The sequence below is a fragment of the Eucalyptus grandis genome, chromosome 10 (assembly GCF_016545825.1).
Source record: "Eucalyptus grandis isolate ANBG69807.140 chromosome 10, ASM1654582v1, whole genome shotgun sequence".
Classification (NCBI taxonomy): Eukaryota; Viridiplantae; Streptophyta; class Magnoliopsida; order Myrtales; family Myrtaceae; genus Eucalyptus; species Eucalyptus grandis.
The window spans coordinates 3787760-3808727 of NC_052621.1; the positions used below are offsets into that span (position 1 = coordinate 3787760).

The 20968-nt window shown below is 44.3% G+C and overlaps 3 protein-coding genes and 2 non-coding genes across 5 annotated transcripts; 2 read left to right on the top strand and 3 right to left on the bottom strand.

Moving 5' to 3' along the window:
- The first annotated feature begins 326 nt into the window (after nucleotides 1–326).
- LOC104421257 (glucomannan 4-beta-mannosyltransferase 2) lies at nucleotides 327–6950 on the top strand. The gene is made up of 9 exons (XM_010033150.3): nucleotides 327–1222; nucleotides 1315–1413; nucleotides 1705–1957; nucleotides 4331–4441; nucleotides 4808–4944; nucleotides 5230–5343; nucleotides 5508–5707; nucleotides 5799–5984; nucleotides 6357–6950. The coding sequence occupies exons 1-9, from the start codon at nucleotides 893–895 to the stop codon at nucleotides 6508–6510; spliced, it is 1584 nt and encodes a 527-aa protein (XP_010031452.1). The 5' UTR covers nucleotides 327–892; the 3' UTR covers nucleotides 6511–6950.
- Nucleotides 6951–9307: 2357 nt separating this feature from the next.
- On the top strand, nucleotides 9308–9379 carry TRNAG-UCC. The gene has a single exon. It is a non-coding gene; the product is annotated as a tRNA-Gly (tRNA).
- Nucleotides 9380–9593: 214 nt separating this feature from the next.
- Nucleotides 9594–9676, bottom strand: TRNAL-UAA. The gene has a single exon. It is a non-coding gene; the product is annotated as a tRNA-Leu (tRNA).
- A 1793-nt stretch (nucleotides 9677–11469) lies between these two features.
- LOC104423392 (histone deacetylase HDT1) lies at nucleotides 11470–15305 on the bottom strand. The gene is made up of 10 exons (XM_039303877.1): nucleotides 15079–15305; nucleotides 14133–14203; nucleotides 13830–14044; nucleotides 13326–13342; nucleotides 13177–13230; nucleotides 12911–13083; nucleotides 12543–12611; nucleotides 12353–12443; nucleotides 11945–12074; nucleotides 11470–11831 (listed from the first exon to the last, which is right to left on the bottom strand). The coding sequence occupies exons 1-10, from the start codon at nucleotides 15101–15103 to the stop codon at nucleotides 11771–11773; spliced, it is 906 nt and encodes a 301-aa protein (XP_039159811.1). The 5' UTR covers nucleotides 15104–15305; the 3' UTR covers nucleotides 11470–11770.
- Nucleotides 15306–18573: 3268 nt separating this feature from the next.
- On the bottom strand, nucleotides 18574–19806 carry LOC104421258 (uncharacterized protein At4g22758). Its single transcript, XM_010033151.3, has 2 exons — nucleotides 19160–19806; nucleotides 18574–19037 (listed from the first exon to the last, which is right to left on the bottom strand). Exons 1-2 carry the CDS (start codon nucleotides 19557–19559, stop codon nucleotides 18847–18849), a joined length of 591 nt encoding a protein of 196 aa, XP_010031453.2. The 5' UTR covers nucleotides 19560–19806; the 3' UTR covers nucleotides 18574–18846.
- Nucleotides 19807–20968: the final 1162 nt, after the last annotated feature.

A 20968-nucleotide genomic window follows, 5' to 3' on the forward strand; every position in this document is an offset into this window, starting at 1 on the left:
AGTCCTGCACCGCTCCTCCTCACCGCCCAATCGCGGGACGCCACGTCGCGATGCGGATGTCGAGCCATATGTTTCCCATTCAGGGGTACCAATAAATACGCCCATCTGGATGCTTATAATACCGAAATTACGGAAACGCCTCTCTCCCCTCCCATTTTCTTATAATTTCCGTATGGGGGGGTTTTTTAAGGCAAAAGAAGGAAATCGAAGAAGTAATTATCGTCCCCCTAAAGAAATTAAATCAAATAATTATTAATTGGAAGTTAATGAATAGGGAGCGAGCCGTACTATAAAAGACCACCCCTGTTCTGCGACTCTCCATTGCCCCTACCCTCTCCCCTCTTCATCCACTCCACTCGCTCTCTTTCCCTCCCCTCTCTCTCTCTCTTCCGCAGCAATGCGTCTGTTCCTTTCCTTCCTGGCTTCGCTCTAGTCGAGGACAAGAACAGAGGCATTCCGTCGGCACGAACTCAGAGAGAGAGAAAGAGAGAGAGGGACTGAAGAAGCAGGTGGTCTTGGAAGGGTGCAAAAGGAAAGTGAGGAAAAGGGGAGAGAAGGAAGCCGAACGGAGGCAGCATTTCCCCTCTGCTTGCCTCATTTGCTCGAGAGAGAGAGAAAGAGAGAGAAAGAGAGAGAGGGGGAGGCAGCGAGTGAGATCTACCTTTTTCGTACACTAGCTTCTCAAAATGCCTGCTTTGACCTAGTTAAGACACCCCTCGATTACCATTCCATCTGAGGAACGATTTCCTAGTCCAAACCCAACTTTCCAAATCCTAGATAATAACATCCCCTGTTTTTCTCCTCTGTTTTGCTTTCTGTGCTCTGCTCCAGAAAACAGAGCAGCGCCAAACAGAGCAGGGTAGAAAACAGAGTCTCGAGCCTCTGTCTCGAAATGGCGCAAATCTCGGCCAAGGACCTGATCCCGGACTCGTTAACCATGTCCCGGGAGGACATCGCGGGCCAGCTGGGGATGGTGTGGGAGCTGATCAAGGCGCCGCTGATCGTCCCGGTGCTGCGGCTCTCGGTCTACGTATGCCTCGCGATGGCGCTCATGCTTTTCATGGAGAGGGTCTACATGGGCATCGTCATCGTCCTCGTCAAGCTCTTCTGGAAGAAGCCGGAGAAGCGCTACAATTGGGAGCCCATCGAGGAGGACCTCGAGTCCGGGAGCTCCAACTTCCCCTTCGTCCTCGTCCAAATCCCAATGTACAACGAGAAAGAGGTAAACCTCCGCCCCTAGATTTAGCGGTAGCCGCCGCATTGCACCACTCGAGAACAAGACCCTCATTGCGCTCGTGTGAAATGCTCGAACAGGTGTACAAGATTTCGATCGGAGCAGCGTGCGGGCTGTCCTGGCCGGCCGACCGCCTCGTGATCCAAGTCCTCGACGACTCCACCGATCCCGTAATTAAGGTAAACCACGTCGCTTTGGTGCCCGATTCCGCCCTTTTCGCCTTTTCCCCGTTGCAGATTGCGCCTCTGCTTTCGAAACAACACACGAACTCGTCACTACCCATTTCCCGTTTCAATCCTGCTTCTGGGTAGTCGCCATCAGAACAGCCAATTTCATAGCCGACACCACTGCACCAGCACCAGCACCAGCATTACTGAATTTTTCGTCGGCAGAATCGCGAAATTAAATTGATTTCCTCACGTGGGTCTTTCGACTCGACATTGATCGATTCCCTTTTCCCTCGCTGGCAGCAAATGGTGGAGCTGGAGTGCCAGAGGTGGGCGAGCAAGGGGATCAACATAGTGTACCAGATCAGGGAGACGCGGGGCGGGTACAAGGCCGGGGCGCTCAAGGAAGGGCTGAAGCGGAGTTACGTGAAGCACTGCGAGTTCGTGGCCATCTTCGACGCCGACTTCCGCCCCGAGCCCGACTACCTCAAGCGCGCCATCCCTTACTTCCTCCGCAACCCGGACCTCGCCCTGGTTCAAGCTCGCTGGAGGTTCGGTAAGTTCCCACGTCCCGCACCCACCCCTGCCATACGAATTCGCCTCTGTTTTTCTTTCTGGTTTTTTTAATTCTCCATCTAACTTTCCGCGATGCACGTAATTTAATGTCGGGGGGTGATTTTCGCATTAATTAGTGGTGGGGAGGAGGGAGGGAGGGTTCGATTTATTTTATTTTGTTTTTATTATTACGTTACATGACTTCGCGGGAGTCAGTCATGTGGTGGGGCCCAGCTGAATTTGTCGAGGATTATTAAGCGCAAATCGCAGGGGAGAGAATAGGACAAAGCCAGAAAAGGGAGAAAATCATGGTGAGACCGCACGCATGATCGCGATCGCTTCAAGCAGTAAAAAATCACCTAACTAATCGCTCCTTTTCATGTAGCGCCGTGGACCATATTAGGGTTAAAATCTTATTCCACGGTCGAGGTCGACCGCACATCGACCCGATTGCCCCCCTTGTACTTAGGCACGGGAGGAAGTATATTCTCTCTCCCAAATTTCCGCCGTTTAATGCGGGGAGGCGGGCGAGCGGGCGGGCGGCTTCTCTTGAATCGGGGCTAAGACAAATCGGAGTTAGGTCCGAGCCGGCCTTCGGGATGTGGATTGAGATGGGGGATTAAAGGGGTCTTTCTTGTGAATTTTAAGGGAAAACGAGGGTTTTAGAAGTGTCGGTGGCCTTCGTCTACACTAGATATAATACCCGATCGCGACTTTACATTTTTCTGATTTTTTAGAATTTTATTTTATGAAAGATTTGATCAATAAAGAGGGAAAAAGGGGGGAAATTTCGCACATTGCTCTCTGCAGCCGGGGGTGGTGGGTCCACGAGAAAGGGAGGTCCATCAATCACGCACACTCTCCTCCTCCCCCCATGTGGGGCCCCTCGCTAGGCTCGGGGAGGGGGGCGGCTAGCGGCCGTACATCGCGGGCGGTGGGGCCCGCGGCCCTGCGTCGCACCTGATTAGAGCCGGCCCCTACGACACTAGCACTTTAGTCAATAGCAACTCTAGCACGACAGCTCACTCCAAATTTGGCTTTGATTGAGTCGAGGCACGTTCTGCTTGAACGAGTCTCTCCTTTGATGTTTCCCCATCCGAATTTTCTAATTCCCCATTTTTACCCAAAATGATTATAATGTCAATTTTTCATAATGATATATATTATATTATGGTTAAAGAAGAAGGGCGGATCATCAAGGTTTGCTCAAAAAGCTCACTTATCATAATCCTTCCCCAAAAAGCAATCATGGATCTTTGCTTTGCTTCAAGCAATTCCCCCATTTAAGCTAATAATTTCATATATACAAAGAGATTTTTTCCCCTTTGCCTGAAAGTTACGCACCAGTTCGTTTTCAGCTTGTCTGAACGTAGAAAGGAAACACTTCTTTAAATTAAATACCAAGGGCAGGGGGGGCGATTGCGTCGTTTCCAACAGCATAAATGCAAGGGCGGTGGTTTTTTGGGTGCTTTTTCTTTTCTTTTCTTTTTCTTTTTTTATGGCGCGGCCGGATAGTACGGAGGCCCCCGGTCAACTTGCCTCGGCCCCCCCCGGCGGGGTCAGTGAGAAACCCTCTTTACCCCGCCACCAACAGAGCAAATGGCGAAGGAGGAGGGGGGGTAAAACCGTCTTTGCGCATCCGCAGCAGCTTTTTCTAGCATGTGCGGGGGGTCGTACGTGAAGGTCTCAGTGGTGTGGGGTGGACCACACCGTATCGCCTGCCGACACTTGGAGCAAAAAAACATACCCAAGGCCGGAGGCCCGGGGGGGGTGCCCCCTCCAGGGGTGACGTGGCGGGATCACGCGAGCGTCACGTGACCGACCGAGAATGGGGTACGGGAGGTAGAGTCTAGAGACAGCGTGGCGATCGGAAACGGCTATAAATTTCTCGATAACGTGGGCTAGAAGACACATGGAGGCTCGAGATGAGGGGGTAAGTCCCCCATTGGATAGCGAATGATAGGGGTGGCCGTGGCCAACTCACGTGTGTCAGATCGAGCTTTTGTCCGGACGCAAGGGCAGTGGGGCTCGGGCCGAAAATCGCACATGCTCCCTCTTCAATTATTTGACACTCTCTGTACTGTCATGCAAGGATCTATGACTTTTGGACAAAAATTCAGCAAATGGGTCTTCCTCAGTTCGATCGATGATGACGTAACAAGCTCGATCTTTCGGACCCGGGCTTGCCTCTATCATAATTTCGTAGCTAACTTCGAGTTAGATCGCGCGCACGTCGTTCTTGGGGGCGTTAACTATTTAGTGGCTGTCACTGGGGATGAATAGCCTTTCGGATGCATTTATGTGCAAGATAATTTTGGGGATTTCTTTTGGCCACGTGTCTGATGAGGTTTGGTGGGATCTTTCGTTTGTGCAGTGAATTCGAACGAGTGCTTGTTGACGAGGATGCAGGAGATGTCGCTGGACTACCATTTCACCGTGGAGCAAGAGGTGGGGTCGGCCACGCACGCCTTCTTCGGCTTCAACGGTCAGTCCCCTGTTCCGAACATTTGTCTCACTTCGTCTTCCCGTCAGGGAAAGACATTGTAACTCTGTCGGTATGGGGAATAACTTGGCATCACGTCGCTTCCGAAACATGCAATGTCCACAGAATTTGAGGACTAAGGGAATCTAATTTATATCCTTTACTCAGTTGTTCCCTGTTTCTACGGTCGAGCTGAATTTCCCTTGTCCTAACTTCGGAAGTATATGCTGTGTTACCCTTGTGTCGTTATCGATCTCTTGTCGCTGTTGTGGGCTATTTGAATTCATTATTTGGTATATAGAGTTGGGAGTGAGTGTGAATGTTCGAGGGCGACGGCGCGCTGAAAGGAATCCGATGCCGTGTGTGCAGGAACTGCGGGTGTGTGGAGGATCGGGGCCATTAATGAGGCGGGTGGGTGGAAGGATCGGACCACCGTGGAGGACATGGACCTCGCTGTCAGGGCTAGCCTCCGCGGTTGGAAGTTTGTCTATCTCGGCGACCTGCAGGTACCTATCGAGAATCTCCTTTTCCTCCGCCGACAGACAACAGTACAATGCAAAAGATAAATCTGCACGAGGAAACTGTCTTTTTTGAGCTGAGTAATGTATAACCCGTCGTGTCCAAGATTATCCTCCACCACGTCCGGCATTTACCGCCGAGTGTCGTGACTTGTCGCAGCAAAGGCGACTATAAGCTCTTGCTCTGGTTTAATGCATTTCGACGAGGCATGTTTATTTGAATAACCAAGGATATTATCTAATCAAAGTCGCAATTTTTTTGTGGTGGGATAGGTGAAAAGTGAACTTCCCAGCACTTTCAAGGCTTTCCGTTTCCAGCAGCACCGTTGGTCCTGTGGTCCTGCCAATCTGTTTAGGAAGATGGTGATGGAGATTGTCAGGAACAAGGTCTGTCTCTTTCTTCACCTGTCGTGATAAAGTGACTTTCATGGATGAAAGTGAATCGAAATCATCCACAGGAATTCAGAAATTTCCCATGTGATGAAGTTGAGCATCTGATCTTGGCTTTTTATCTTATTAACTTGGTCGATTTCTCTTTGAATTCAATGCAGAAAGTCAGATTCTGGAAGAAAGTGTACGTTATATACAGCTTTTTCTTCGTCCGGAAGATTATAGCTCACATGGTCACCTTCTTCTTCTATTGTGTCGTCCTCCCCCTCACCATTTGGGTCCCCGAAGTCCATGTCCCGATCTGGGGCGCCGTCTACATCCCTTCCATCATCACCATCCTCAACTCGGTCGGAACTCCAAGGTCGGCTCGCTTAAATTCTCTAACACCCTTTTGCTGCTGTTTACTGTTGTCCACGGCTTTCTAATTGGATTTGGTTATTCTAATCGGGCAGGTCGATCCACCTGTTGTTCTACTGGATCCTTTTCGAGAACGTGATGTCCATGCACCGGACCAAGGCCACCTTCATCGGTCTCCTAGAAGCCGGGAGAGCCAACGAGTGGGTCGTCACAGAAAAACTCGGGGACACCCTCAAAAACAAGTCGAAGAAGCTTCGATTCACTTTCAATTTTGCAGATAGGTAAGTTATTTTTGCTTTTTGTCTTATCCTCTCAGTTCCTAATGCATCAACATGTGGAGTCAGCTGAACAAGAAGTAATTCACGTGAACTGCGCGGAGTAGTTAGAAACTGCATGTGATGTTTATAAATTGTCATAGTCATATATGATAAGAGATAAGAGAGGCAATATACTTCACCAAACCCCCACCAAATCCTATCTACAACAAAGCCATTTATCAAGAAAGTAGCTCCGAATTTATTAAGTTCATCTCTAGGGGGGTAAAAGTCATTTGCAACAATTATTGAGCTTAGCATCAGAAAGATCCGTTTCGACATTGTTCCGAAGAATTGATGATCACAAGTCGCTTTGCTCACTGGCTCTTGCATTTGCAGACTCCATCTCTTGGAGCTCGGGTTTGGAGTATTCCTATTCGTCACCGGGTGCTACGACTTCTTGTATGGGAAGAACAACTACTTTGTATACCTGTGGCTCCAGACGATCACTTTCTTCATTGCGGGATTTGGGTACATCGGGACAATTGTGTAAAACGTGGCTCACCACCGACAACCCAAAGGCAATGGTCATCAGACGACCAAACAGCAGAAGACCCGAAATTTAGTGTGTTTCCAGCATTTGTGTTTTACAGCATAGTTTATAATGAGTGGAATTGAGGAGAAACCTCCAATTAAGTTATTGATTATTCAGATCATCAGGTCCCAAAAAAAGAGTTGTGGCGGAAAGTCCTTGCCATGCTTCATCCCATACATATGTTGGCTTTTTGTTTTTGGGGTAAACTAGTGTCAGGAAAGTACAAAAGGGTGAAAGAACAAGAACCAATGTTGCATTCTTTCTACATTCACAATTCAGTCATGTAGGGGCAAATAAGAACAAAGCTTGTTAATTAGTTTTAGTTGACAGAGGAATGGGATTGTATCATCTCGATAGGTTGTACGTATCCTTCTTTAATTTTTCCGACAGTCGCCTCCTGTTTTCTGTGTTTCCACATCATCGTAGAGGGAGGGTTCGGGAGATAGAGATGCTGCACACTTCTACCATGGTGATGGAGGGAGTTATTAAGCTGTAATAGCAAAAGTGAACTGTGAACTTTTCGCAGATACTTACCTCACACTACATAGTATTTGCGCTTGTCTGGAGGTTCATAAGGTCCCGATGTATACAATGTCGATCATTTGCAATCAATCAAGTAGTTTTCGTGAGCTAAGAAAGCTTTGGTGATTCCAAATTCACTGCCGTCACTTACTGCTTAACATGCTTCGTTTAGTTTCTGATGCAATCCATGTTTTACACTTACAGACCTTTGTTCTTTCCACAAATCAGAACTTTGTTCCCTCTTAGGGTGATTGTAGCCTAGCTGAATGAGTGCACAAGTGGTCCAAAAGCACTGTCCCTGCGTCTTTCAGCAAAGTCACGCTTTAGATGATCATTGCTTGGAGACATGCAATGAAGACACCAACATCATTCATCTTTCCAAGCCTCCCTCAATTCCCATCTCGAATCTTGATGATTGAAAGCTTCTTGGCAATTCCCCTTGGGACATAATTCCAATGATTTGTTGACTATGGAGAATGCGACGAGGATTGGTTCTTTTGACCCCCCTTTATTGCGCTCTCTTCGCCTTTTCCGTCATTATAGCGTTGGCATTAGAATAAAAAGGTTGTCGATGGGCAATTAGGGTAAGAAATGTCCCCCCGTTGGTTGGTTTCTTGTAAGGAAAGGAAAGCAGCCGCCATCTTTGCCGAGCTTCTCTTCTGTTTTGCTTCCAAAAGTCGGGTCGAATCATTTTGTAACGGGCACGTGACATCGCTGCCGCGAGAATGGAGGAGACGGTCCGGGCGCATTTGTGAGGTTGAGTCGATTTGAAGATTGACGTCCATGAAAACTTCCAAAAGGAAGAGGGTATGATTAGGGGGTGGACCGCGACGGAGGAAAGTAGGAATTGACAAAACACGAGGGGAGCTTTTGATAATGTCGCTTGTTGCTCTTGTTTTCATTATCCCTCCAAAGTTCTTTCTTTTCCTTATGAAAACCACATCTCTCTCTCTCTCTCTCTCTCTCTCTCTCCCCGCAGAAAATTACAAGCAAAAGGGAAAAAAATAATTATGATAATAAATCAAATAAATGGCAAACATTAATTTTTTTTCTTTATATTTTGTTTTTTAAATCAATGTGATCACTGCAAAACAGTTTCTGTCCAAAAAGAGTTTTGATTAACTAAACAATTCCCTATAACTTAATCGAAACTAGCTGAATGGCTAATTAAAATGTGATCTTAACGTCTTTCTTCCATGTAGTTGACGCACTAGAAGAGACGATTCGTTTGCACAACATAAGGTCTTTAAAAATATGGGAGAAAAATTAATAATATTTAGAATATTCCGGTAAGAATTGCTGGCAAGTCTCACCTGCCCCAACATTTCTTTGAGTATGGAATCATTTTACTCGGTCCAAGGAGGAGAAAAAAAGTAAGATTTAGAGGTTGAGGGTATAATTTTAATTGGAGCAGTTGTGGCTGGACCCAAGACTTTCCATTGATTAACGTTAAAAATACCAAGAATTTCAGTTCCATTCAGAAATTTCTCAGACATAATAAATTTAAACCCCTGAAAAAAGAAATGGGCTGTCTTACTGAACATATTTTCAAATTCATAAGTTTTTTTGCAAGAATTACTGCTTCAATAAAATAAAACATAAAAATTGCGGGAAATTATGCAAATTGCAGAGAAGGTTGTTTAAGAATTTATGGCGAGTTGGGTGAGGGGTCTTCTTCTGACACTTGCTGCCTTTGTCCCGTGGTCGGGTCTTTGGGAATTGGTGATGTCTTGTTTCATTCATTCTTAGTTTATTGCAAAAATTCACTTATATATATAAAATTGAATTTCTCTTGAGCAATGGGGTCACCAGTTCTCATAACATTCCATTTCCCACCATACAACACAGAAATATGACTTATTGTTTATTTTGTATTTTATTTTTCCGCCCCATTATATGAGGAGCATGGGTTTTGGAAATTATAGGAAAGGTGGGCCTTTTTTGGGCTTGCAAAATAAAAATCATAATGAACCAACAAGCAAGTGGGTCTTTTTTGTCTCTCTCTCTAAAGCCCCGGAAATCATACAAGGAAGCAAGAGGATTCATTCATGTCCTGGACCTGCATTTTCGTTTGGAGATTGCAAGAGGATTCAACCTATCTGTTTCAGCTCATGTAAATTATATGATCTCTGGTTGCTAATTAGTAATTCGCGCCATCAAACTTTAACATTGGCTTGCGAAAGTATCGCACAATTATATATATAGTAATATGTCCAGACGTTTCATCAACCGAGCGTCTGTAGTCCAACGGTTAGGATAATTGCCTTCCAAGCAATAGACCCGGGTTCGACTCCCGGCAGACGCATATCCGTTTCATTTTATTTTTAATCTTTTTGCTTTTTTATGACTCTGTAATAAGTACAAGTTTGAGCTTGCCCAGAAAAAGAAAAATACGACTGTGAGGCCCACAAACCAAAGGCAAAGACAGATGTTTAGCGTTATTATTATACACTTATTTTTATTTATTTTGCCAATAAATAGTGGCTAGAAAAGAAAAATAAAAGGAAAAGAGAGAGAGATGCTGGCTGTGGGGTTCGAACCCACGCGCACTTATGTGCAGAAGATCTTAAGTCTTCCCCCTTAACCTCTCGGGCAAACCAGCTCGCTTCTGGGGACTGTTCTCCTCTATTTTTATTTAAAGGAAAAGAAATTTGGGTAAGTGCTCCCCCACAAGCAAGGCACTTCGAGGCCCAGAAGGATTTTAAGCCCAGACATCCTCTGCCCGACTCTATTAGGACGGATCCGATCACGCGACCACAGCTCGACCAAAAACAAACGTAGCTGCCTCTTTTGGCGACCCCCGTGGGCGAGTACGATGCCTCGCCAGAGTACTAGGAATGTGTCTGGGCTTCGAGTCTCCAAAGCGCATGATTCTGACTAGACAACCAGGAGTTACATCGGTGAGGATGATGAGTGTGCAACCTTTTTGGCTCTCAGATTTAGAGTCAAACCTTAAGATGCATCCGCCTTATGTCACACCGCACCACAGAATGCGCATTTGACAGGCCCTATTATCTAAAATGGTAGCACGTTACAGTAAAACCCACCCTTATGTAAAGACTTACTTTACCGTTTTCCCATAAGCTTTTATCCTATAAATAATATTGTGTCCGTTATAGAGATAGCATATGCATAGTAAGGTCCCGTTTGATTCGGTTTTGGAACTCTAAAGTCTCTTGGCCAAATGCAAACACATTTGGTTCAATTTTTAGGACAACTTTGGCGAGATGCAATTACATCTTCATATGGTTTTAAGGGCCTTTAGCCCAATGTAGCTCTAGAGATACTTTGAGAAGTTGCATCTTCGGAATGCAAATCCGGTACTATTCATCTTCTTCCCAGTAATATTCATCTTCTTCGGAGAGACACGAATAGAGGCCAATGACCGTCGGCCAAGGAGTGGCCCACACCGACGACCGTCGCTTGACTCAACAACCGCCGCCTGAGGTCATGTGACCCAAGCGATGGTCATGCGACCTTAGGCGTCGCTTGGTCGCGCGACCTCGGGTGGTGGTTGCTTGGGTTCACGCAACCCAGGCGACGAAGGCTTGAGTTCGTCAGACCTCAAGCGACGCCTGGGTCACGCGACAGCTGCGCGACCCAGGCGCCATTGCTTGAGGTCCAGTAGCAAGCGACCCCCACCTGAGGTCGCAGACCTCAATGAGGCCGATGGCTTTAGCCGCCAGTGGCTACATTTAAAAAATAATAATTACAAATTTTTTTATATATAAAATTTAGTAAAAATCCTTTACAAAATGCAGTTTTGTCCTTTCACAATGCATTTTAAAACTATAATTTACCAACGCTATTTACATTTCAGACAAACCCCTTTGCTGAATTTTCCCATTTTCGATTTGCCAAAACCAAACCAAACGGGCCCTAAATTGCATTGAAACGATTCAAAAGAGACTCATTTTCGTGTAAAAGGCTAAAGGAGCATCTAGGAAAGAGCCTTTTCTAACGATCCTTAGAAGACGCATCCCTACTTTCCATTTCTGTTGCATTCCTCGTGCTAAATCTTTTCCATTTTCCAGGACGTTGCGTCAAAATGGCACCTAAAACTCCATATCCCCGCAGCTAGCGATCCTACCTTCATCGGGTCCAAGGCCGAAATGGCCCGAAAAACCAAAGTCCCCAGAACAAATTTATGCTACAATCAAAGTAACTCTTCCAAACCAAACCCACGTTGATTTCTCAATCGGCGCTCGAAATGATGGAAACCAGAATCAAGCTACTGCCATATACTTCAGGGCACCAGTGACAATCGGCATTTAGAATCGTGTACATTTGTGATTGTTTTCACAGCATTTAACCTCAGCCCGACATCATCAGCCTTTCTAGAAGAGCGTAATACTGACAAATTCAAGCACGGTGATTTTAGTGTAGATAGAGAGATGAAGAGAAGATAGTAACAACTAGACCAGTCAAAAATCCATCACAATACAAGCAAAATGTACCACGACCAAGTGAAGGAAAGAGGGAAGAGTTGACAACCCAATGACTAATTACTGCTGATTAGAATAAAGAATCCCCATCCAAAATCTCTGTCGTCGACATTACAATATAATGAAAACCTACCAAGCCCTCACAACAAAACCTCCTCCGAGATACACCTCAAACACTACTTTTGGGGGGACAGAAGATGACGAACAAAAAACATCCGACTATTTCCGGATGGTTATCTTGGTTCTTTAATTTACTTGCCACCATGCTTAGCCTTTGAATGAGACTGAAGAGCACCGTCTGAATTGAACGTCCTGTTTCAAACACCACAACGTCAGTGACAAGAATAAATAGGAGGATCACTCAGCCCCTAAAGCAATACTTTTCAGGGCAGAAAGAGAGAGAGAGAGAGAAAGAGAGAGCATACTTGCTACATGATTTGCAAGAGACTTGGCCAGCTGATTTGGGGCTTTGCGACTTGTTGGCACTGTTGGCAGGATTCTTTCCAGCCTGTTTTGCAGGGTGAGGAGTTGCTGTATGGCCACCTTTCTTACCATCTGAAAACAAATAAGCAGTTAGGCGACTAACGATCAACTGTAAAGGAACTAAAGAATACCTTATGAAGTACTTGTGCAGATTCAAGGTTTTTATGCACAATGTAAAACATGTAAATCAAATTTGCTCCATCTTATCATGACTAACCACTAAAAGAGAACACCTCATCAAAACAAACAGATAGCTCATCCAGATGGAATACATAAACAGCGAAAAAATGCAATATCAGAAAAGTATTCCGCCAATTAATGCGCCAGCTTATTGGAATAAACTGAATGACCTGTCTTCTGTGGAGTAGGTAACTTTGACTTCTTGGCAGGGACAGGTGTCTTAGTTGCAGAATCCGCAGCTCTCTTCTTGCCTATTTCAGCCTACAGAAAAAGAAAAGAGAGATCATGCAAATGAGAATAGACTTGCAAAATGGTCAAATCCAGCGCTGTGAAGCATCTCAGAAATCTCCGCGCCATTACCTTCTTTGGAGTCTCTTCCTCATCACTTTCATCTTCCTCCTCATCAGAATCAGCCTCACCATCAACTCCCTGTTTAAAAAATGATATGCACATATTGAACCCAGTCTTGCATAATAAGTTCTAATAAGAAAACAAGAATTGCATAAAATATGTCTACAGATGATCTCTTTGACACTGCCTTGAAACTAGAAAGTCCTAAAAAGTGTCGAGAACAATTTAACTAATATCTGCATGTGAATAAAACCTATCCCCTGAATTCAACTACCTGATTAAACAACATTGTTGAATCCAAGAAAATAACGAGAAGTGATTGGACACCACCAAAGAAAATACATTCACAAATATACAACGGCTGACAATTTAGGTACCTCATCAGATTCATCTTCGTCGTCATCATCCTCATCATCATCCTCATCACTGTCATCCTCATCAACTTTCATTGGTTGTGGAATGCTGGCCTTTTGCTTTCCCGATGATTCAACCTTGCTAGCATTAGCACTGGCAGTAGCAGTCTTAGCTGATGCTTGTGCTGCAACCTTTCCTGAATTAAGTTTGCATTTGCATGAGTTTATGACACGTACACCTAATTTCAATGGTAACAAGATGGAATTTTAATTGCTTAAAAGCTAGTTACCATTTTCCACACCAATCATCGGAAGATCTTCCTCTTCGGAATCACTCTCCAAATCTAAATAAAAGAAAACAGTTGGGCAACATCAGCCACAAAACTATGAATAAGTAGGTTGCACTGATGGAAAAAAATAGACGTTAATTTATACTCACCAGAAAATTCATCATCAGTGCTGAGGAGGAAACCAGCAAGTCAAGGAGAAAACAATTGTGTCAAAGGAATGTGAGCATCAGCTTATATAAGTAACACTTTCTCATTGACTATCCTACACTAAAGGGATAACTGCAGAGTGTCAAAGTATAGCATCAGCTTATAAGGGTGAAGAGACAGAGTAGAGATTAAAAAACCCTCCAAAATTGTCATAACTGGCCCAGCACATCGAAGTAACTGGAATTAAACATCTATCTATATTTTGGGAAAACCTAATAGCTTGCCTTAAAGGGTTACCTTCAGCAATATATATGACCTTCTATATATTTAACCTGCCAGCCATCATGGCCGCCATGTATTAAAGATAGCATTAAAAACATATTTGACTTGGCGTCTACATTAAAAGCTACAGAAAATCAGCAGAAATAAAAAAAAAAAAAGTATTAGAAACCGAAAAAAATTTGACATAATGTAATGACTGAGCAGCAGGAAACACAAAAGGATATTCATCATGTACGACAGACTTGTATCCACAAAAGTAGACACTTCCACTTTTCCAGTTGTGAGATAGTTCAAACTCTTTCTCAAAAACCAAGTCGAATGCTAATTGAGGGAAGTTCTCCGTGGAGAGAGTTCCTAAAACAAGCTTCTGATCGCCAAATTTCACATGGAGAGGCACTGATTCATTTCCTTTGCTACTCTTGCATTCGCCAAGTGATGCCTACAGAAAAGCAAATTCAAGTCTATTCACGGACAAATTCCTCTGAAACCAAACTGTCATCCAAATCCATGAGGAGATATTTTCATACCTGAGAAAGATGCAAGATTTTAGCATTGCCAGGGTTGACTTTAAGGGGCTGTCCAGCCTTCACTTCAACTCCTGCAAAAATGGAAGCAATGAAATTTCATGAGAACAAAACATAGATCGAGCCCATGAGAATGGCTAAGCTGATGAGAGAGAGAGAGCAAGCTAATTATTCCAATAGTCAGTCTCATCCAATCATCTGCCAGCATTTATTCTCGCTTTTGTCCAAAATACAGCTATTAAAACAAGGATCCATCTAAAGTTTGAAGTAGTTTGGAACACAGTCGCTCAGTTTCAGAAACATTTGAACTGGCGATGATGACCATTCAAGATCAAACGAATGTACCCAAGAGCGAACCCAGTAAGGACTACCATTTACTGGTCAGACACAACGCATTCTCATGCAACAACAAGAAAACACACCCAAACGAATCAACATGGCTTGCATAGATACATGCACAATGCCTTATTTTGGAGGGAAAAAACTACAGAAACGGCAAAAATCAAACTTCCAAGAGCAGAACAAGACACAAAGCCCGGCAAAAGCGAAACCGACGCTCTCCACGGTCGCAAACGAACTAAAACAGCGAGTGCCCAATAAAAGGCCAGGAAAAAGGCGCACAATAAATCAGCAGGGCATCGGTAAATCCCGTCGAGCCAATCAAACACGACCGATCAAATCCCTCCGACTCACCAGACAACAACACGCGAAACCTCGGCAGCACCAGCAAAACGCCCCGACACGCCAGAGCACATCCACACGTGTCCGGACGACACGAGCAACAAACCAGCACCCACGCACGTTCGAAGCAAAACGCAGCAGCAGCGGCGTAACAGAAAAACCACGAGCGACGCCGCGAGAACTACTAAAATGCCAAGAAACACACGCACGCACACAGAAACACCGCGAAGCTCGCGGCGAGCAACTGCAAAAGGTCGCGAGAGCTTACCCCAGAACTCCATCGGAAGGGCCATCGAGAGCTTTCTAGCTCGAAGAGAGGAGGCGAGGCGAGGCGAGGCGAGGCGAGGCGAGGAGAGGAAGCTCTGCCGGGCGCCAAAAGCTAGCTAGAGAGAGATCGAGGGTTCAGGGAGGAAGAGCGAGGCGAGGGTTTAGGAGGGAATTTATAGCGATTTTCGCTCGTTGCCAGGGCGGGGAACGAGCTAGGGTTTTTCGGTTTCCAGTCGGGTGGAGATGGCGGATGGGAGTTCCGCCTTCGGTTTCTATTTCGGAAGGGGCTCGGGTTCGGCCCAATGGGCCCGTTCCCTTCGGCGTCGGAGTATCTTTGTCTCGCCATGGGGTTTGCTTTAGGCCCGGCCCATCTTATTTCCATGGCCAAAAGCCCAACCTCTTTTTTTTTGTCTTTTCTTTTATATCTTGAAAAACGGAACTACGTAATCCAATTTCTGCAGCAATTCTTGCGTGTGCTCCTTGAGCATCGTTAGCCCGTCTTATCCCTAGCGCTAAATACCCTGGATCCAAGAGAAGCTCGCGTGATCTAACGGTTAATATATATCGGGTTCACGTGCTTTCAAGTGCCTATGAAAAAAATTCTCACCATTTATGGCTAATCTAATCGACCATGCTGCCTTTCTTTTAACCACGAGAGAATCTAACTTTCGAATTGGGATTTAAGTGAGATTACCGAGTGTTTGCTTGATAGGCAATTCCATTCCCCAACTTTCAATTGAATCGTGACATACCAATATAAAAAGAAACTTATTGTTTGATGATTATGGAAATAAACTGTTAAGGAGCAAGTTAAGTTTTGTGGGAAGATACTATCGTTGGCTGTCGATTTAATTTGTTCTTGGATTATTATGTTAGTGGAGATTATTAGATTGTTTTACAGTAGGGTGGTTGCTCCGTAGACAATTGGACTAGCTCTAAATTCTTCTGGATTTGGTTGATTGCGATTTAAAACAGGATTAAGCTAAGATAGGAACTGAATTTCTGATGAGAATCGAGTTTTGTAAGCATATTGAAGGGGGTTGTTCTAGGACAATCGGTGTTTATTTGGTTTTCCGATTATATTGATTCGAGAGAAATTAAGTGAGTAGCTCTTATCTCTTTCGCATATTTCATCGCATGATATATAAAGAGGAAAACTATATCATTTTTCTTCACAGGTTTTATAGATTATTATTACGACAAGCATTATTTGAATTATTGTACTCTCTCTTTGGGTCTTAGTGGTGAGTAATGATGGAGCCGACTTCATTAGATCATGAATGTAAAAGGAAATACTTTTTCCTGCTTTCTTCGCGTTATTGGAGGATAAAGGATATTTGTATGATTTTGTGGTTTCGGTGTGAATAAGGAATTGCGAGTTTGAAATTTTTGGGGTGTTCCAAATTTCTTCCAAACCGCAATGATTAGCGACATTGATATATATTTATTTGTTTGTTTTTGGGATTAGGGTACTTAATTAATGGTATTGCTCCATAATTGTTGAGGTGCGGAGAGAACCACTTGCCTTGAAAAGCAAAGCGCGTGGAGAAAGGAGAGACGAAGTTTAGCCTTTCTTTAAAAATATATGTATTTGGACTTTTAGAACATTATCAATATCAATTTTTTGAAAATTTTATGATTCACAATTACACTTTTTGATACAAGAAAGCGTCTTTTACTCCATGTTCTTTTTCAAGAGATTCTGGATCTTTTCCTCCGAAGAATATCCAAGAATGGATGTTGAACTCCACCTAAAGGAAATAAAGGAATGAGTGATTTTAAAGAACTCCAGAAACTTCAAAACATGTCCACAGGCATACAAATTTTACAGCACATTATCTTGATGAAAATTATCCAAAAAAAAAGTCTTAAAGTTATTATAATTGTTTCAATTTAATTCTGAATTTTTTTGACCAATTCAATTGTAAAGATTTTACAATTGTGCCAATTTAATCTATTCAACCAAATTTGACCGACCAATAAGTGTTAATGTAGATAATTTTTAATTATTTTTAAATTTTTTTTTCTTTTCTTTTGTTTAGGTTTTTTTTCCACTTCTTTCTTCCTTTGGGCGATTAGAGGCAACTGGCTGACAACCTACCAGAGGTGAGGGCCAATCGATAGTCTCACCTTGCCACTAAGCTTGCCCAACCACTAGCAAGAGTGAGGGCGACCTCGCTCGCCCCTGATAGCCTTGTACCTCATTGTCGTTGGGCAAGGTGAGACTTCACTAGGTCTAGTGAGGGCTTGCCTCCTAATGATTGGCCAAAGTTGACCTCATCCAACGATGACGAGGTCGTCCTCACCCTTGCCAATGGCAAGACGAGACTAGCGAAGCAAAAGAAAAAAGAGGAAAAATAAAAAAAAATTAAAAAATTGTTCACATTAATGTTCGTCAAATGGTTGGCATCCATTTTGGTGCCAACTAGCCAAATTTGATTAGATAGACTGAACATACATAATTACAAAAATTTATAACTAAATTGACGCAAAAAAACTAAGATTAAATTGATATATTATAATAGGTTTATAATTTTTTTTTGTAATTCTCTCCATTATATTGTAATCTATTATTACTCTTCACTCTGGTCTCTCTCTTAAATTATTGTTCGCCTTTTTTTTCATCTAATTCTTCTTATGAAAAACTCCCATTAACCTTATCGTCTCGTAATCATCACTCATTACTTACCAAATCCATGTTCGAGGGGAAGTCATTAGTCACAAAGCGAGTTTGGATAGTGTTAGAAACACTTGTCCCCCGTGGATTGGTGCGGATAAAGGTCATCAAAGAACGCCAAGGACATATGATTGGAACGAGTTCTTTTTCTTTCTTTTCTTTTTCATAACCCAAGAGCACACATGCAAAGGCCCCATCACCTAAAGGCTAATAGAACAACCACAAATCGATCAAGTCAAAACTTTATATTTGTGCAAATGACTCTAATTCAGAATAGTTTATAGGTAGTTGATGAGACATGAATGGATGATATTTATTGCTCGAGGTGATACTCCCGACGTCTCAACTAATAAGTTGAACTTTGACTTTTCTTTTTTGAATATGAAGAGAAGGTTGAGTAAATATCTAGGAGAAGTTTGGGCAAAATATTTGTCAAAGAGTAGGTTGGAGCTAGTTCTTCCCCAGGATCATTTATTGTTGGACCATGCCGACCGAGTCGCAAGCTTGTGAAACAGTCAAGATATATCAAGGAATATTATGAAATTCGCTACCATCGAACCATCAAATACATGACGGACCACCAGACAAAGGAAAGATTAAGAATTTGCTAAGTGCAAAAGCAGATGATGAGAGTGACGACGATGGAAAAATCAATTCATGATTCCATAGCAACTTTTAAAGAGCAGTTGAATATGTTTTAATCATTTAATTATTCATTCGGAGTAGACCATGTTTCTTTCCTTTTTACTCTTACGGGATCACATGATCTCTCTTTTTGTCTGTTTCTTTCCTCTGTTCCTTTCGTCGAAATACCCCGAGTAAAGCAAGCTCAATAATTCAAGTCCAAACAATACTGTACACTTGATAGAATAACTACAATTGAGATTTGCAATCTAAATTTCATCTGGTAAATAGGAAAAAAAAAAGGAAAATTGATGGATCCCCCAAGAGAACTAACCCAACAAACCAGCAACAAATTTCCACCAATTCAAGACTTATTTTTTGCACAAGCATCATCAATTGATATAAAAATACAAATTAAAAAATAAAAATTGGCGCTGACGTTCACGAGCGCAACGATCAGAGCGATATTCACTTCATGAAATCCATGAACTTCAGCCAATTGAATCCGTTCTTCGACGCCTTCTCGGCTTCCTTCCCGCACGACGCCGGCGACGCGCCGCCGCCGCTTCCCGCGGCGACGCCGTCCCTCGGCGGCCTCTTTGCGCAGAGGAAGAAGTTCCTCGACCCCAACGCCATCAGTTTCTCCTCTCTGTCCAAACCTGGTACGAGCAAACCGCAAACAAACCCCGTCAATCATCTCGCTACACGTGCGCGCGCTCATTCGTAATCGGGATAAACTCGAAAGCGAGCAGGAGATCGAACGGCTGAGAACAAGACTTACTCTCTAAGCTAAATTGAGAGTAATGGAGGTCGAAGCCGGCGGGATCGGCGGTGGGCAATATCGGCCGGCGCCCTTCCTTCAGGTATTGCCGGAGCGCCGCCGCGATCAGATCCTCGACCGTCGACTCCGGCGTCATCACCACGTGCACGTGCCCTAGGCTGCCCTGCAACGTCACGTTCAGGAGGAGCTTCGTCAGGCGGGGCCTCTCGTCGGCGCCCCCCGCCTGGGCCCTCGCGGCGATGAGGTCCGGCACCGTCCGCGGCCTCGGGAGCTGCTTCGCCGCGTCCATCGCCGCCGGGTTCCTCCCGTGGAACGACGACGCCTTCTCCGACAGCAGCTGCGGCTTCCCCTTCCGGCTCCTCTCCTCGTGGCCTCTCCGGTGAGCCTTCGAGTTCGGCATCGCCTGAAGGCGAGAATCAATCAAAAGGGTCGGCGAGAGGGTTCACCTCAACCGGCGGTAGCGGAAGAACCTGGGGCGGGGGAAACCGAGAGCGACGTAGGAGCTGGGGCTCTCAGATTCCCGGTCACCGGAAGCGACCATGAACCAGCGCTGGTATTCCCGTAATAAACGCGACTCCCGAGGGCAAACGATTATCACTCTCGCTCGGAGACGGTGGCGGACGACGAAGAAAAAGCGACGCCCCGCGTACCTATTTATACCCGCGAAATAGATAAGGCCGAGAAGGAGATGGAGAGAACGATAGAGTTGCACGATTTTTTGTTGACGGAGCAACCAGCCGGTTGCTGGACCCGTCGACGCGGGACGGTCGACGGGCTATCGCCCGTGCCCGGGGCATCGTCTGTGGTGCCCGTGCGCTTGCCGGGTTCGAACGGCTGGCGTGGCAGGACACGTGGACGGAGGCGAGTGGCGTGGGCCTCACCTCGCCGAGTAATCGCTTCGCGTTCGCATAGAGCCGGGGAAAGCAGACAAAAAAAGCCACGCGACCTCTTTTAGGCGGCTTTCCTGGTTGGGCCCGTCGAAATCCATGCGTTTGTCACGTGCGCGTGAAGGCGACCCGATCGTTCCATTGTCGGAACTTACATGGAAGTCCTGGTGGCCGTCGAACCGAAAAAGAAAATCTAATGTTCGAAAGCATTAATATCCCCGTGCAAATATGACTAATTACAACTCGCGCTCTATATTATTCATTGTGTTTTATTTACGAAAAGAATAACAACTAAGTATCATGCAATATAGATGACATACAAAATGCCTTTTTAAATGATGTGATGTAGAAACATTTGTCGTTGGGATATTAGATTGACTTACTTTCAAAAGTAAACTTTAATCAAATAAGGAAATGGTTTGGATACTTCTTAGCCAAGCCCCAATCAAACCATAAGCTTAATTTTGTGTGGAGATTGAAATAATATACCCAATAAGTTGTAATTATTGAAAAGAACAAACATGTATAAATATTTGATGTCTCTTGTAAAATAATCAAAAAGAAAATATTATAATTTCGATATGGTAATCGTTATTTTGAACTAGCCCTTCGTATAAAATATACCACAAACGGTCAAGATTCGATATTTCTAAATAAAGGTTATCTAACATATTAATTATCAAAATCAAGTGACAACGGCTTTATATCCATTCAAAATGTCGGCGCAAGTAATTTTATTCACATAGAGAAAAATCACAACCAATCGAAGTCTTTTCAAATCACAACATCGTGGGAACTTGAGATATCACTTCATTAACGAGAGAAGAAATACACGACAAATACGAAATCACGAGAGATACTGACGTACCAAGACCTAGGAAGCAAAATTTGGGCCCCGGAAATTGGAATTTGTTTCGCCGCA